The sequence below is a fragment of the Triturus cristatus genome, chromosome 3_2, assembly GCF_964204655.1.
Source record: "Triturus cristatus chromosome 3_2, aTriCri1.1, whole genome shotgun sequence".
NCBI lineage: Eukaryota > Metazoa > Chordata > Amphibia > Caudata > Salamandridae > Triturus > Triturus cristatus.
Window position 1 is genome coordinate 485,953,857 of NC_140584.1, and position 18,501 is coordinate 485,972,357.

The window sequence follows — 18,501 nt, forward strand, 5'->3', positions numbered from 1 at the left end:
GCAGGGTGTGTGTCGTGGTGCACCGCAGGCGCTGGTGAAGAGCGCCTGGTCAGTGTCTGCATCAGAGGTGAAGGGAGTCTCGGATGCGCTGGGTGCGTGTTGTGGTGCCCAGGAGGCATTGGTGAGGAGCGCCTGGTCAACGTGTGCATCGGAAGTGGAGTGAGTCTCGGATGTGCAGGGTGCGTGTTGGGGTGCACCGGAGGCGCTGGTGAAGAGCGCCTGGTCATCAAGTGCACCGGAGGAGAAGTGAGGCTCGGACACGGTGAACGTGCTGTGGCGCCGCTGAAGGCATTGGTGAAGAGTGCCTGGATATCGGGGCACCGGAGTTGGAGTAAGTCTCAGTAAAGCAGTGTGCGTGCTTTCGTACAACCTGGGACTGTGGAGGTGATCGGCTGATCATCGTGTGCACCGGAAGAAAGTGAGTCTCTGCAGCACGGTGTGCATGTCTGGGTGCCAACTGAGACCGCAGGAAGGAGTGCCTGGTGAACGTGCACTCGGAGTCGACGTGAAGTCCCATCAGCGTTTTGTGTGTGGCTTCGTGCCAGAGGAGACCCAGAGGGTACTGTGGCGAGCGTGCACCCAGAGTAACCCAATCTCAAAGGCGTGGAGTACGCTTGCCCTGCGGCCACCTGAGACCTTCCTGACAGTCGCGGTCCGGCAGCCCCGGAGGAGCTGAGCTGCCAGGCCAAGCCGGTGAGGCCCATTGAGAAAGTTCTCCAAGGAAGGTCCAGCTCGCTGAAGGAGGAGAGGAGAGTAGGGTTGCGCCCCCAGGTAACGTGGATCACTACCTGGGCGGGTTGCGGGCTCAGAGGGACACTCTCTCTGCCTCTCAATCCTTCTGGCGACGTGAGCCTTTGCTTTGGCTCAGATTGGGGCCTGTACTGACCAAAGGAGTGGCCGTACTGGGGCCAGAGTGAGAAGCTGTACTTTATATCATCGTTGATACGTGTGGGGGGCAACCCGTGCTTAATTTGTGCCGGTGCTTTCCGGGGCTTAGCCACGGGACTTATTTCTCAGGGCCGGGTCTACATATTGTCTCACTTAATTTCACATGGGTGACCGTCTTCCCGGTGAACCCCGTAAAATATTTCAAATTGAATGCCGCATGGACGCATGCCTTATTATGAGGCACTTTTCCGCCTCTCTGGGGAGGGACTGCCCGAGAGCACTGTAGTATGCGTCTTCCAGAAGTAAAGATCATAAAGGACTCCAGGAACACAGGAAGACGTTAAAATGTTAAGAGGTTTAATCCAAGTACAGCAGACCCACGACGTGCTCTATTCGCAACCAAGTCTTCATCTGGATGTCACACACCGACATTCCAGAATCATACTAAGTCACACAGAACACTCACATGAATTCCACATCTTAAAGCAACAACAACCATTATAAATGAATTACATTAAATACACACTTACTACACATCCTCCCCTTTAACAAAATAGAAACAGATATCAACTAAAAGAACATAACCATAAAAGATAATCCATACAGAGAACAAAAATAACAAAATAAATAAGCTAAGTCATAACATAATCACGGAAACGAAGAGGAGCTGACCTAACCCTTGAACTAACAGAAAAGCCAGGAACTGACCTTACACCACTACCATCACCTTCTCCTTTTTGAGGTGAAGAAGAAGGAGAGATTTGATGAGATAAAGTGAAATTAGAATCACCTCTATCCGATGGACCTGAATCTCCAGATGAAAGAGCCCGTGAACGAGTACCAATATCGTCACAAACACCAAACCAATCAGAATTCAAATTTTCAGTCACCTGAGTGTTAAGCGTATTACTACGAATAATGTCAGCTTGTTTACAGGTTATTTTAATCAGAGCATTTCTATTCCACCAGCCCCGATCTTGCAAAAGAACACACATACGAGAAACTTTTAGAACCTGCACAGGAGATGAAAATTTAGAATTGCCTTTAGAAACTCTAATTGGTTTCCGAATCAAAACCCAATCACCAGGATATAAAGGTTGATCAGTAACATGCATACGTTTATCATAATCATGCTTATAGTTCTCTTGTTTCTTAATTACATTCTCTCTGATTTTGTTTACATCAAGTGGAACATTAGAAGTTTTCTCCAATAACCATGACGGATTAAGTTTAGAGGTAGGTATGCGACCTCTCAACAACATGAATGGTGAAACACCAGTGGTAGTGTGTGGTGTGGTATTATAGTTCCATACTCTCTGAAACAAGAAAGAAGGAATGTTTAAACCATTACTAGCAGCTGTTTGTACAGCATCTTTCAAGACCCTGTTAGCACGCTCAACCAGACCATTAGTAGCTGGGCTGTACAAAGGAGCTAATGTATGCTTAACATCAAAGTTTTTTAAGAACAAGTTAAAATCATTAGCAGTAAAATGAGAACCATTATCCGTAACCACATCATCAGGTGTTCCTTCAGTGTAAAACAATCGTTGCAAAAATAAAATGGCCGTACCAGAATCCGCATTTTTAACAAAAGAAAAATAAATCCACTTCGAAAAATAATCAACAGCGACAATAAGATACTTTTTATCTGAATTGAAAATAGAAAATGGACCAGAATAATCTAACCCAATTTTCTTCCACGCTGCAGAAGGCCATTGAACAGGACACAGGGGAGAATTTGCAGACTTCCAATGTTTGTCAGAACAAAGACATTGAGGACATTGATTAATATGAGTTTTTACTTGATTGTCAATACCAGGCCACCAGTACATTTGCTTAATTTTGTTAACTGTAGCAGTGATACCAGGATGTCCCTCATGTGCAAGCAGAATAATCTTGTCCCGAATACCCCTAGGAGGAACAAATTTATCCTGTCGTAACAAAATATCACTAGAAAAGGACAATTCAGAAGCAATTTGTGAAAAATGTCTTTCCTCCACAGAAAGACTCCTGTCCGAAGGCCAACCCTTAACTAAAAACTTTTTAACATTCTGCAAGCAATCATCACACTCAAAACTTTTTATCCAATCCTCCTGTGTGATTTTGTAACTTTGAATAACATCTTCAACTAAAAAGACACATTCAAGCTCATCCTCAGAATCAATGTTTGTTTGACAGTGAGGAAGAGGAATGCGTGAGAGACAATCGGCCCTAACATTTTTGCCCCCAGGAATATATTTGATCTCAAAGTTAAACTCCTGAAGTTTAGCTAACAACCTCACCAACCGTGAAGATGCTTTGTTGGAAGAACTGTCACCAAGCATGTACATTAACGGTTTATGATCAGTAAAAAGCTGAAACCTAGTTCCCCAAATATACATGCGAAACTTTTCCACTGACCAAGTACAAGCCAATGCCTCACGCTCAATGGTGCTATAGTTGAGTTCAGCAGAGGTCAACGTACGCGAAGCAAAAGCTATCGTGGACTCTTGACCATTCACAATCTGACTCAAAACAGCTCCAAGACCTTTTGCACTAGCATCAACAGTTATGATACTTTGAACTCCATATGTGAATGGTTTAATAGCAGGTGCATTGAGAATTAATCTTTTAACTGATGTGAAGGCTTCATCAACATCTGAAGACCAGTCAAACTTTGCATGTTTTTTTAACAAACTCCTAAGGGGTTGCACAACGAGAGCATACCCTTGTACAAAACGAGCATAATACTCACTTAACCCAAGAAATGCTCGTAAGGAATCCTTATCAGCAGGAGCTGGTGCATTTTTTATAGCATCTAATAATGAATTTTTAGGCTTGATACCCTCACTAGATAGATTGTGACCCAAGTAATCCACATTTTGAGCAAGAAAATTACACTTCTTCATGTTGACAGTCATGCCATGTGTTTGTAACCCCTTAAACACCTTTTCAATTAAAATGTAATGTTGCTCTAAAGACTCAGAATGCACTAATATATCATCCTGGAACGCCTGAATACCAGGACAGTTACCAAAAATTGTATCCATCAACCTCTGGAATATACTAGCAGCTGAAGCTAACCCAAATGGAAGTCTCTTATACATATAAACCCCAAAAGGAGTAACAAAAGTAGTTAAAGGCTGAGATTTAACTGACAACGGAATCTGGTGATACGCGGAGCGCAAATCAATAGTAGAAAAAAATTTACTGCGACCCAACTTTGCAAGCATGTCATGAATTTTAGGTAAAGGATGCGCATCAACCACAATGTTGCGATTGAGAACCCTCAAATCCGCACACAGACGAATATCGCCAGAGGGCTTACGTGCCACAACCGCAGCCGAAACCCACTCAGACGACTCCACAGGACAAATAATATCTTGGGAACACAGCTCATCAAGATGTTTCTTGAGATCATCTCTAACCGAGAGTGGGACAGGACGTACCTTTTGAATGACGGGACAGACCTGCTCCTTCAATTTTATGGTGTGTTCAAAGTTTTTAACTAAGCCAATTTCTGAACTAAACACAGACCTGTATTTTTCAATCAATCCACTCAGAATAGAATCCTGTGTTGTATTATCATCAACAAATAGAACAGGAAAATCACCCAGAACAACAGGTTCAGGATGACCAGGTTTCAAAAATATACCTAACCCTGCTTGGTCACGCCAACCCAAGATGTCCCTTCCATCCAAAGCTACATAAATTTTTGTGTCAATAACCCGTCCTTTAAAATTAATGGTGTCATTAAAGTACCCGCGCATGATGATATCGTATTCACCAAACGCTTTGGGATTCACATCAGTAAAAATCAAATCAGTATTTGGCCACAACCTGTAAAATGTCTTCTCATCTAGAATGGTGATTGGCGAACCCGAATCAGCCATTACATCAATATCAATTTGACCTATCAAAACCTTGCAATTGGGACCTTTAACTTTTTTATCATCTAGTGAATTAATATGTACCAATAAAGAAGAAACATTTAAGGCTTCGCAAATTTCATCCTCTGTGTACACATAATTCACTGTGTTTTTGTCTTTAGGTGCCCTACACATAGTAAAAAAATGACCAATTTTTTTACAATTATTGCATCTTTTGCCTTGAGCTGGGCAATTAGGAAAATTACCCACATGAAATTTTGAACCACACCTGTAACAAAAAATGTTAGGTCTACGCTCATACACTTTTTTATCTTTAAAACGATTTTTTACAGCATTAATCTCCATTTGGTTACTATTGTCAGACGATAAACTCATAACATTGGTGTTATTTGGTGCACAAGCAGTCTCCGATAAAATTCTTTGTGATGTAACAGAGCACTCAATACTTTTTGCAATAACCACAACTTCATCCAAGGTTGGGTTTTTACAAGTCAAAATGCGCTCCTGTATTTTTTTGTTGAAACAGTTAAATACTAATTGATCCCTGAGTGCAGTATCTAAATAGGAGCCAAAATCACATTTTGTAGCCAAAACCCTTAACGTTGCCAAATAATCCCCTATAGATTCTTCTGATGACTGCTTTCGTTTAAAAAAAACATGTCTCTCAACCATTATGGAGGGCTCATCTTTGAATTGATTACCCATGCGAGCTAAAGCTTCCGAATATACATTCCAAGAGTCATCAGAGGTCGGATGTTGAACAGAAGGTAGGCTATCAAATAATTGTTGGCCGGCATCACCAAGATGATTAAATAAAATAGCTCTTTTCCTTGAAGAAGAGTACTCAAGTGCATCAATTGCTTCCAAATAATTAGTGAACACTCTTAACCACTTGTGCCAAGGTGTAGGTGGCTTACCTGCAACCTTCAAAAAAGCTGGTGGAGCCACAATGCTCTCATTGGAATTAGGCATTGTGAAAATTAAAGGTTTCTTTTTTTTTTTTTTTAAACTGTTCTTTCACAGACTGTGTCCGGAAATATGCAGAGAAAGAAAAAAAAACGAGAAGAAAAAAAAAACGATCGAAAAGTATGACGTGGCTCCAATGCTTTCCAATACAAACTATCCCAATCCAACAAAATGGCCGCCCAAACGTGATGATGTAATCACGCGTTGCCGTGTCACTGACGTTCGACGTGAAGCAGGAAAGCAGGCTTTCGAACAATCAGCTGGAATTAGAATACCAGCGCAGACCACGCAGCAGCATGCGCACAGAATCCAGGGAGCAATTCAAATCATGCCCAATCAACCAACCGGCACGAAGTAAGCCGTTGAATTGAAAAGACGGGTGAGTGAAATAATCGTACTCACAAGTGCCAAGTTGCATTAAATGCCAAAACACACAGGATGCATCGGTCGGTGGGTCTTTTTTCCTCTTCTTTGTCAATTTGGGTGTGAAAATCGGTTAAACGCTTCCTTAAATCGACAGCGTTCTTGCCAAATGAATCCCAATCCTAGCGTCGCCAAAATATGTAGTATGCGTCTTCCAGAAGTAAAGATCATAAAGGACTCCAGGAACACAGGAAGACGTTAAAATGTTAAGAGGTTTAATCCAAGTACAGCAGACCCACGACGTGCTCTATTCGCAACCAAGTCTTCATCTGGATGTCACACACCGACATTCCAGAATCATACTAAGTCACACAGAACACTCACATGAATTCCACATCTTAAAGCAACAACAACCATTATAAATGAATTACATTAAATACACACTTACTACAAGCACACAGCGGAGCAGTGCCTGCCCATGATCCTGCCTACGGGTGAAAATGATCGTTCTCCCTGTCTGTAATCACGTCCCTTCCGCCTAAAAAAAAGCAGCGCAGCCTCCAGGGCAGATCAGCCTTCCCGACAGGCACCTTCCCCACTCTCTAACGTCCGTCGCCTCTCCGCTTTCGCTTCCTGTACCTGCCATGGATCTGACGTCACTCGAATAGTTTCAAAAGGCGAGCATTTTCTTTTCTATAGGTAACATTTGAAACTAAATAATACAGTAGCTCATGGCCTGCTCCACCTGAACCTCTCAGGTAATGTGAACTTTCTAATAAATTTAATTTCTGCTCTGGGGCCCTGCTCATGTCGGGTGTAATATGTTTTCTGCCTAACAAACGGTCTTAATACTCATATCAGGCAAATCGGAATTAATCATATTTTACAGGGATATTTTGGTTGTTTATAATTTAAAGATATCTTATTAGAGTGTTATAAATTTGACTTTTACTGGGCTGGGGTTCTGTTTTTGAAACTGTGTATGGGGCTACGAGCCAATGGTGCAGAGCACGCGTAAAGCAAGAAGGGCTATGTACAGCAAGGATGGTTGCAATTGAAGAATAAATACTGGCTCCAGCCTCTGCCCGCAAGACACCTGTTTGGCAAATTTTGTCTGCAACACACTTATCTTAAATTAGAAATCCGGCAGGGCTGACACAGCCCTTCATCCCGCTAATCATAATAAAGGAATCCTATTTAGCTGGTAAGAATGCAGCCTCTTCTGTGTGCCGTACAAATGGTCAGTACCCTGGAGGGCTGTAGAGCTCAACCACCCGTGGTTTTCATAACTCCCAGAGACCCAGCTGCCTTTAGAATACCGCAGATTAGCACTTATGGAAAATGCAGTTCATTTTATATGCTTAAAGTCCACCTCATGCATTGCGGGCTGCCGTGTTCTCATTTGGCGCTCTCACCGTACATCTGTGTTAAAGGCACACACCTGAGAAAAATCAACCAATAAGAAATGTACTCCCCACCCAACTCTGTCCTATATTAGTTTTATAGCACTAAATACACTCGCCACAATTCTGATCTCTCTCAATGTGCACCCGTACAATAATTACATTACTGCTCGCTGTGGGTTATTTTTACAAAAAGCTATAAAATTGTTCTCTACCTAAAGTTTATTTCAATTTTTTTTTTTTTTTACAGTAGTGCACTCCCTCCACAGGTTATTACATACATGCATGCTTGCAGGTACTTCCTTTCATGCGGTGGGAAAACCTTCCACATATTCTGCACTTGCAGTTCTTCTGCGTGGCCCTAAACTATAGGTTTTTTTTTTACAGCAAAAAATAGATCTTCCGTTTTTGGATGCGATATCTGTCCTTCAATTCAAGTGCATGTTTATCACTAATAACATGTTTACTTATAAGCTGCATCTCTAGACATACATCCTTAACTGAGGTCAACCAGTCAATAAATTCAGACTATTAGACCTCACCAATTTTTACCAAATATCGCAAATCTGTAGTCTTCCCACAGTACACGCCTTTTGTGTTTGTCATATTCTCAACACTGACTCGCTTATTTATGCGACTGTTTTGTAAACAGCTGCCTTCTGCCATTTTTAGGCAGTTATTAGTAGGGATGTGGGTGGCAGATGTTTTTGCTTTACCTCCGTCATCCCCGCTCTCTTTGTCAAGCTAGTGTAATCGTTAATCCATTATTGCCCAACATCCTGTGATTCAGGGAAAATCACGCCATCCGCCTGTGCGCATCAAGCAAATGAGTGCTCATATAAACCGCTATAATAATCTGCAAAGAAAAAAGGGCGAAGACGAGATGGAGAGTAAAGGTGCAGTGAGTAGCCTGGGCCTCCCGGGCCATAATCCAGGGAAGAAAATTACCTCCCAAGTAGTCAGCAGAGCCAGTAGAAGATATGGGTGGAGCAACTAGAGTAAGTGGGTGGAGCCACTGGTGGAAGTGGGTGGAGCCGAGGGAAGTGGGTGTGGGCTCCTAAAAATAATTGAGCAACTGCACTTCATATTTTACAAATTAAGCACTGGGGGCAACTGCTATCGAAGAGGCTGATTGTCGTAATACACATTACCAATATTGCTGCTAACGCTCTGCTGGACTGTCTTATGACGCCTGACATTATTTCTGCATAACAAAGTACACAATTGTAGCGCGACGCATTGCATTATTTCTCCATTGCAAAGTACCGGATTGTAGCAGCCCACATTGCATTATTCCTTCATTGCAAAGTACATGATTGTAGCGGTGCGCATTGCATTATTTCTTCATTGCAAAGTCCGTGATTGGGGTGTGAAGCATTGCATTATTCCTTCGTTGTGCAGTACATGATTGTAGCGGTACGCATTGCATTATTTCTCCCATTGCAAGGTACCGGGGTGTATCATTACGTATTGTATTATTTCTCCTTTGCCAAGCACAGGATTGTATCGTTACGCAGTGCACTATTGTTTGTTCATTGCAATGTGTGTGATTCTAGCATTATGACCAGCTTAGCATTTGGAAAGCGGTGGTTGGGATTTGAACCTACCAGCCAGCCGGAACGAATATTACCCTTTATTATATGTTGGCTTTTGTATCATGTGGTCTGATCGTATATCTTTTTATATAAAGTTTATACTCGTTTTATCAAACTCGTGTGGAGTCCATTTGTGATGTCACCAGTGGGTTGCTGTGAGTGTGGTTGCACATACTGTACGCTCGTACCATGGAGATAGGCCTGGCTGCTCGTGCCAAGCTACTAAGGGGGTGAACAGGGCTATCTCAAACGGTGTCCTTACTTGGCCTAACGTTGAGTGAGGAGTACCGGGACTCGCATTCGGTGACAGCGGGCGGGACTGGGACTCCGGCTTCCAACAGAGACTAGCAGGCCTTGGCCTCCAGTCCTGGTCACAGGCAGAGGTCTTGAAGAGCTACCCCTTCTCACACAGCCCGACTGGCTGCTTGATAGTTGACAGTTTTTGAGTTCTCAAGCTTTGCTTCTTATATTCCATTTCCAGACACCATATGTGATTGAGAATCTGAGTCTTTGAAGTTTATGTTAGGGGTCTGCTTCCTTTTGAAGTGCCCACTCCTCTGTTATCTCTTCTTCCAGAAAACAGTCTGTTGCAGCAGGACTGACTCCAAATCTGATAGCCCCACAACACGGGGCATGAAGGGACTAATGGTTCACACTTGGATGTCAGCCACAGTGATATGTGTATCATAAGGTTATCTCAGGGCCTCAGCCCTATTCTTTATGTTTCTCTTATTAGCCCCATCTCCTTCCTGAGGTGTACCCAGCCACTTCCTTGTGACATCCCTCTGAATCAAAGAGCACCCGTTGAAGTGTACTTCAGAGCATGGCTCTCCTTTCCTCCAGTGTATCCCACTCAGCGTACAGGAATGCAACACTACACAAATCTGTCTGGTTGATTCCTCTACCTCCTCTGCTCATGTTTCTCCATCCAGCCCTGGGTCTCCCAAAATGGAATGCATAGTCTTCCTTCACCGGCATTCATACACCCATATAGCATACATGCACTGCACAGCACTACACCTTTCACGTACTGTTCCGTTCAAGGACACACATACACCCAGCACATGCATATAATATACATGCATTGCATAGCACTACATCCTTCATGTTTTGTACCTCTCGCAGGCACACATACAGCGAGCACATGCAGACACTATACATGTACTGTGCAGTACTGCATTATCCCTGTGTTGTACCATTCACTGGCACACATACACCCAGCACATGGATACCACATATGCACAGCACAGCACTAAACACTGAACCGATGTAGGTCAAGGTGAGTTAGGCACACAGCAGCAAAACTTTAAAGGAGTAAGGCTCACTCCAATGACACAGGTAAAAAGGATCTGATCACTCCTACTGATCACTACACGGTATGCTGTCACCACTGCCACTTGACCTAATGGACAACCCTTACCAGAAACTACACAGTGGCAATCATGCAGACCATCCACTTGGGCCACCATAGACCTATGCACCCACTACATCTAAAACCTGGGAACATCACCAACCAGCACCATCCTGACCCACATCATCAACACCTCCATCTTGTCTGCCACTTTTCCGGATGAAAGAAATTTGCATAAATCAACACCACCCTCAAGAAACCCACGGCTGATCCGAATCAGCTGAGCAACTGCCAACCCATCTCCCAGCTCCCCTATCCAGCCAAAGTGATTGAGAAGGCCATCAACAAGTAACTCACAACCCACCTTGAACCTCACCATCTTCTAGACAACACTCAATCAGGATTCAGAAAGAACCACAGCACTGAAACAGCACTCATCGCATCCACTGGTGATATTTGAATAATCCTGGACTGAGAGGAAACAGCAGCCCTCATCCTGCTTGACCTCACCACGGCTTTGACACTGTCTCCCAAAACACCATCATCAGAAGACTCCACAAGATCGGCATATAAGGATCCGCTCTCAAATTGATCTGTTCCTTCCTCACAGGAAGAACCCAAAGGGTCAAGCTGGCACCCTTCACACCAGAGACCAAGAGTTTGATATGTGGAGTCCTAGAGGGATTGTCTCTCAGTGCCACCCTTTTCGAAATATGCATGACACCGCTCATCAACATCATCCGATAACAAAACAACTACCACCAGGACCAACTGCACTAACTGCATGACCATGGTAGCAGACTGGATGCGAACCGACTGCCTGCAGCTCAACTTCGATAAGACAGAAGTGCTTGTCTTTGACAACAAAACCTCCCCATGGAACTCCACCTGGTGGCTATTGGAGCTAGGACAAATACCCACACCCACAGACCACGCAGGAAATCTAGGGATCATCCTAGACGACAAGCTCAACATGACAGTTCAAGTCAACGCAGTGTGCACCTCCTGCTTCCACATTCTATGCATGCTTTGAAAGATCTTCTAATGGTTGTCTCAGAACACCAGATGGATCGTCATGCAAGCACCCATCAAGAACAGGCTGGACTACAGCAACACTCTCAATGATCAAATCTCCAAACAACTCCAACACAGACACCAGACCATCTAGAACATAGCTGCAAGACTCATACTCGACCTCCCACACCGCACCCACATCACACTGCACCTCAAGAAGCTTCACTGGCTCCGCATTCACAAGCGCAGCCAATTCAAACTACTTACACACACATACAAAGCCCTACACAGCACAGGCCCAGAATAGCTGCACAGCTGCATACACTTTCAGCAACCCACCCGACACATTCTGCCCCAATCTCAATCATTCCCTGCATCCGCGAAAACAAAACTGGAGGTCGCTCTTTCTCCTACATCGTACCCAAGACTTGGAACGATCTCCCTCAACACATCAGAGTTTCCTTCTCACTTCTTGAGTTTTGCAAAAAGCGGAAAACCTGGCTCTTCGTTTAAGCACCTTGGGGATCACACACCTACACACTTGCTCAAGCACCTGGATACCCTGTTGGCTGATTAGTGAGCTACACAAATCAATATAACATAACGGTGCATAACACCACACTTGTGCTGCTTAACTCCTGGTAAACGCAGTAGCCTTTCACCACTATCAGAGTCTTTCTTTGGGCGCCCCTACCAGCCCAACAAGACCGCATCCATGAGACAGGCATACTATGGCATAGTGCACATGCATGATCTGTATTTGCCCATGACAAGACAAATCAGCATTAGGGATCCAGACACAATTACAGTAGGGGCAGTTAGGGCAGGGTGCACATCCATCACCATGCGAGGGACTTTTCCATCCCAACAGGCAGAATAATTTGGAATCCATGCTGGATTTTACCTTGACTTCAACATTTCAGAGCAGGGCTATTTGACAGCAATTTGTAATATATTCCAAAGCACAATGGGCTTTCTGCTTGCCTTTGACCATGTTCGGTGCTCTACCAATTTTTGGCTAAGTTAGTTCCATAGAAATACAATATACATACAGAAATACTTCTATTCTTTGTCAGCTGGATTGAAACCACAACCCTCTTTTCCATTGTTACTGAACAGACCAGGCGGTAGTACTGAATATGAGATACCGCTGACATAGATTTGTTAGCAACCAGATATGTGGAGAACAAAGGTTTTGCACCTATCCAAACACACCTATGAGTCATGTATTGTGTTATGAGCATTATAAGTTTACTTACGTGGTTCAATATTATTGAAGATGGATTCTAGGAAGAAGGTTTGACTGTACTACAACAAAGCAACGCATTTATCAAAACAATGTTTTATAGCATCACACAAATGTAACACATAAATAATACACCCCAATAAAGCACCTGCTTGCCTCTGTCTCGTATGCAGATGTAATACCCACGACTCTGCCTACCTGGGTGACAAGCTCACCACCCCTGGTGACTAAAGGCACACCCGCAGCCTGACATCATCAGACTCAAAATGAAGGAGTGCAGAAAAGGAAAAGCAAAGCAACAATTCTTCTCTGTCTCTACGCTTCGGATCTGGAACGAGAACGAGGCCCCAATGCCACATGCATGCGGACACACAAACACACCGCGCTGCAACGACTCAACTGGCCCTGTCTGCCTTCGAAAAAAATGATAAAAAAATAAAAAAAATTAAATGAACAAGCAGATCAATTTTCCATTAGTTATCTATACCTGATTCATCCTTAAGGTCCTTGATAGTAGTGGACTGTATGTAAGATGTGTTTATAGTGGGGGACGAGTCAGGCTGGAGACACTTCCTGACTGACAGGTTGATGGGCTCGTCGAACATGCTTTGCATCGGCAGAACGAGTTCATTAATAGCCTTTACAGTGGCAGCAACTGCCTCATGTCCGAAGGCTTCGTCATAATCCTCATTTTCGATCTAAAAATAAAAAAGCAGTGGTATATTTGCAATTTATCTTCCCAAAGCAGATTCGCCAGTGCACACATGCCAGAGCTGCCAATGTGGGAATGCGTGCCTATCCGACAACAACGCACAGCTGCTCTAACTTGGCTCTCATCGGTGCTCCCCACGGCCCCACCAGATCTTACCTTGCACTTCGCCTCCCCCAGCAGGGCGTCCCCGGTTGCTAGGCTACCACAGGTCCCAGCGTGCAGGCCGTCCATGGCGCTGATTATTGCTGTGCTGCAGCTGGGCGCCGTCTCTGGCAGCGGCTCCGGGGACTGGGCATCTTGTTGGCAGGCACCAGCTTGCATTTCTGGATCGGCCGGCATAGATAACCTTGCTGGCGACAGTTCCACCTCCGACGGGTCTGGGAAGACCACCAGGCTCACCGAAGCTGAACGCTGAAAAACAAACAATTTGATAGTCAGCTTTGGACAAAAAAAAGTTAAACACTGCAGCACTTTCAGAACAGTGAAGAGATGCTGTATCTCATTACAGCTAATGAAGAAGCTATTTCTCTAGGGGCCCGGAGTATCCGCTGAACAGTAACATTAGTAATTTAACCAAATGTTTTCCTAATAGACTGGGATGAAACTGAAGGTTATGAGCCATATTCCACGGTGCCTCGTGCATGACCTAAATGCCTGCTTTTCTTTCCGTTTAATATATGTTTACTGTGAACTATAGATTCCCATTGCATTAACCAGTTTGGAACAACTGGAACCTGATGTTTGCTTTTCATTTTATAAGGGTGTTTCCTATGACCGTAAGTCTTTGTTTTAGGCATTCGGACGAGGTGGTGGCCTTTGCGTTGAAAAATATATTTACGAACACATAAAAAAAAAAAGAAAAATGAAGACGTTTAGAAAGAGGACGAAGAGAAAAAGAAGTGAGTGGTCTGGAGACAACAGGAAAGGCATTTTAAAGGCAGGTGAAAAAAAACGAGTATTGTAGCGTTAAATCATTTTTTTTAGGGCTGTTCAAACCATTCATCTTGAGTGTCTTTGTCTGAGCAATTAGTACTGTTGGTGAGAGTTTTTCCTCTGTTGTGGTCTGGTCAGTGGTGTATTCTTGATCTACAGGTCCTCTTTGCCCCTCATTCTTAATGCTCTCGGTGCCACTGCTGCCCCTTCTGGATCTCGAGCCAGCAAGAGACGAGTCACCTTAGCGTTATTATTTTCAGACCCAAATGAAGAAAGTGGTTTGTGATTGTCCCAGTTTGTAGATGGCTGAGTATTATCACATAAATATTGGATACAAGGATTTACTGGTCTGGTTAGCTACAAAAAAAGACTAGGGCCTAATTAGGATGTTGGTCGAAAAGCCTTGACCTAGATCCTTGGTTTGACTTCCGACTACCGTATTATGATTACAGCGGTAGGAAGTCAAACAGTCCGGTCATTCCGGCTGGCTTTCGAGGGGCTCAAGGAGCCCGTCGGACAGTCGGAAACCGCAACATAATCCCTTGCGGAAGGCGTTTCCGCCGTCGGGGTTATGATGTCAGTTTCAGACAGGCTTTCCATGTTGGGCTTTCCGACTGGAAAGCCTGTAAGAAAGTGACTTAGGGGGCTCCTAGCAGGGCCCCCATCCAGCAGAGGACTCCGGTTGGGTGCCTGTCTGTCTGTCTGTCTATCTATCTATCTATCTTTGCAACTCTGTGTCTGTCTGTCTGTCTGTCTATCTACACAATCCTCTCTTTTTTTCTTTACATGCTTTACTATATACTTATATATGTTTTCAACCTGTCTCTAACTATTTAAAAGAAAGATGTATAAAAACATCACAAAAAAAAGTATTAGCGAAGGTAAGAGGCTGGTAGCCAATACCTAACTGATTGACTTTTTTAGGGCTGGTGTTAACCAGGACCTTTTGACTTTACTAAATGTATGTGTAAAACATAGTTAGTTATAGGGGTTTTCTGTCAGACTTCATCCATTCGTCTGTTTTTGTGCCATTCATGTTTTTCTTTACGTACTCCAGCATGCATCACAGGGCAATGGTAAGCCCACTTCAGCCACTGGCTTACTTCATTGTGAGTTATGGCATGCTGCCCTCTCAGAAGTAGCACTTCCACAAACAAAGGAGTTTACTTGACTACCAGGTTCTAATATGGTAATGTGTGTTTCTGTATAGGCCCAAAAATATTTTCGGCTTTAGCCATTTTTTTTTTATTCAGATCAATGAGGTTCCAGTAGCTTCCCCAACAAAAATAATTTGAAAAAACTATGATGGATAAAAACAAGAATTGCCAAACCCAAGAGTCTGGTGGCCAATGTCAGAACTATTGGCTTTGCCAGTGCTTGTTTTAGACAGAGCTGTGCTTGCAGAATGTATTAGGGATAGGGATTGATACACATTAGATCAAAACCTGCATGCCTCTGAAAAATGGCTTTGCTGCTTTTGCTCTGACAAACTGTGTATTGATGCCTTTTAGATGAAGCAGGATTGCCTTGGCAGCCTGCTTACCATAGATTTTGTGTGTATGGAAAGAACACAAAAAGAATGGGTAAGGAGTTGACAGCCTTCCTTTGAACGATATACAAGGTCAACACTTCTCTGATGCCTATATTGCGTAGAGCCTAGTGTGCCTCTGCATTCATGTGTTCTGGTGAAGTAGTAGAAAGTATGAGGAAATTATAAATACATTTATGTAAAAATAGGTGTGTACTCTGAGCACAAACCTGCTAACAATTGGAACACGAAAATACTTGGAACTTGCAATGAGAGCAGAACTGCTGATAAGTTAAAAACAATCTTTCAGGTGGCCAGAAATAATCCACAAGTTGTCATGTTCCAGGGTCATCTTAAAAAACACAAAGCTTACACAATGTGAAAATCAGCCTGACGGTATGGATAGCATCTCGATGCATACAGATTTGGGGCAACGTCTGAAATGTATCTGGCTACTTACTTTGAGTAAAAAAATCTGGAACCTTTCTGAGGAACACATTAAGGGTGGAAATACATAGAACAGATTTCAAAGTGTTTCTGTATTGAGATACAAAAGCACAATTGTACACAGGCTCGTGTAATTTGTCTGCCTCTTTCTGTTCCTCCAATGTCTGTGCCCCATTTTTTTATGTCCACATATTGAACAGCAAGAATACGATCATAGTCTTAAGACATTTAAACTACAGTCAATACATTAAGCTTTTAATCTTTGGTTTAGTTATTTATTTCTATTTAGTGCTGACCTAACTTAGTTTGGCTTTGGAACATTGTACTTAATATAAGACAGAAGACAACGAATACAAAGTATATAAAATATTGGCACTTGTGTAATTGTAACAGGTTTTCACATTGCTAAAAGAAGACAGTGTTGCAGGAGTGTGCTAACTGCTGAATTTGTGAACAGAATATTGAATGGATTCTTTCTTCAAAACACACATATTATTAGCCAGAGTGTCTATAAATACATTGCAAATAATTCAAAGACACTAACAATAGGAATTCCAATCCTACAACATAAGAGGCATGTTTGTCCTGTGAGCAAACTTTACTTGTAGTTATGGGCATGTAGAGTAGCACAGAAGTTGATCCTATTGTTTGTGAAAAGAACATTCCCTTGAAATTAGCCCATGAACATAGGGCCTATTCACTAACTGCAAGTTTGTATGTTTAGTAGTACTACAATAGTTGTATTTGCATACTGCAAAATGATATTCACTAACCTAGGTTTTTCCCTTCACCTCTTCTGTCTTTTCTGTGTGGAGATCACTGTCTCAAATGTGTACATACATTTTTGTAGGAAATGTGGGAAGGATGGACAAGTGGCTGGGCAATAGGGAATACGTATAACTAAATGGGAGGGGTTTTAGGAGGAGTAAGGAGTGCTTAAGGGAGTGCTGGGGGGGGGGTGCTTAAGGAGGGACATGCACCCACCCACAAAACAATAAGCCCATTTCTACTCACAAACTCCACTACTAAAGTTAGCACACCCAAAAGGGTTGTAACTGTACTCCATCTCAGACCTGAAGTAAGTTCAGTACCACACATTGCCAACCACAGCTACTGCAAGAAGTTCACCATGACAAAAAAAAAATACATTTGCATTTGACTTGAGAAGGATACCAAGTAACAACTAGAGTAACTGCAGTTTCATGAAAGAGTTTCAATGCTTTTGCATTTGACTTAAGAAGGAATTCTAGTAATGTTTTGAGGAACTGCAGCTCTGGGGAAGAAGTTTGAAGATTTAGCATTTGACTCAAGAGGACCTCTAGTAAAGTTATGAAGGGATGCAGTCTTAAAGACTTCACACAGTTTTTCTCACTCAAAAAGGACATCTAGTAATTACTGGAGGTGACTGTAGCTATGAGAAAGGCCAGACAGATTAGCTTTGCCATTGCTTGTTTATTTTGTTCTACATTTAAAATTTAAATTAATATTTAACATAAAATCATTTTTGCTAACGAAAATGTTGAGTTTGTTAAACTTTTTTGTACTTTTCTCTAACCTTTACCATAGGTAGATCTCCACTCCGTCGTGGAGACCTCTGCCAAAGTATGAAAAGTTACTAGCAGGAACTTTACTGTCATAAATTTGGCTCCATATCCTTATTTCAAAGGGGAAGGCACATATAAGTCTACACTGTGTAGTAAATCTGCATTTGTAAATGGTGTATGTTAGAATTGGGGGTCTAGTTGGCAGTGGTAGGTACCTTTGTCCAAATAGGCACCCTTGCTTCTAGTCAGGGTAAGGGGGATACACTCCTAAAATAACCCCTGCTCAGCTCCTTGGTAGCTTGGCACGAGCAGACAGGCTTATCTCAGAGGCAGTGTGCAAAGCATTTGTGAACACATACAGTAATACAGAGAAAACACTACAAATGGACACCACACCAGTTTAGAAAAATAAGTAATCTTTATCTAAACCAAAACAAGATGAATCAACACAAATACACAATACAGTAATAAAAATATGACTTTCAGATGGTATAAATAGTTCATTTCAAACCAAATTGCAGATGCAGCACTTTTCACACAAAATACCTGGGATGAGTCACGCAAACAAACAAAACGGGCCGCAGGGAAGGTGATGCATCGGTTCCTTACACTCAGGGAAGGTGATGTGTCCGTTCCTTGCTT

The 18,501-nt window shown here is 42.9% G+C and overlaps 1 protein-coding gene across 3 annotated transcripts in view; it reads right to left on the reverse strand.

The window, feature by feature from the left end:
* Window positions 1–18,501, reverse strand: part of TRIM66 (tripartite motif containing 66) — a 743,368-nt gene that overhangs the window by 133,374 nt on the left and 591,493 nt on the right. For all 3 annotated transcript variants that reach the window (XM_085648127.1, XM_085648126.1, XM_085648128.1), the window contains exons 11-12: window positions 13,564–13,818; window positions 13,183–13,393 (exon numbers count right to left, since the gene is read on the reverse strand). In XM_085648127.1, coding sequence (XP_085504253.1) covers window positions 13,183–13,393; window positions 13,564–13,818 — 466 coding nt within the window. The remainder of the gene's footprint in view (window positions 1–13,182; window positions 13,394–13,563; window positions 13,819–18,501) is intronic.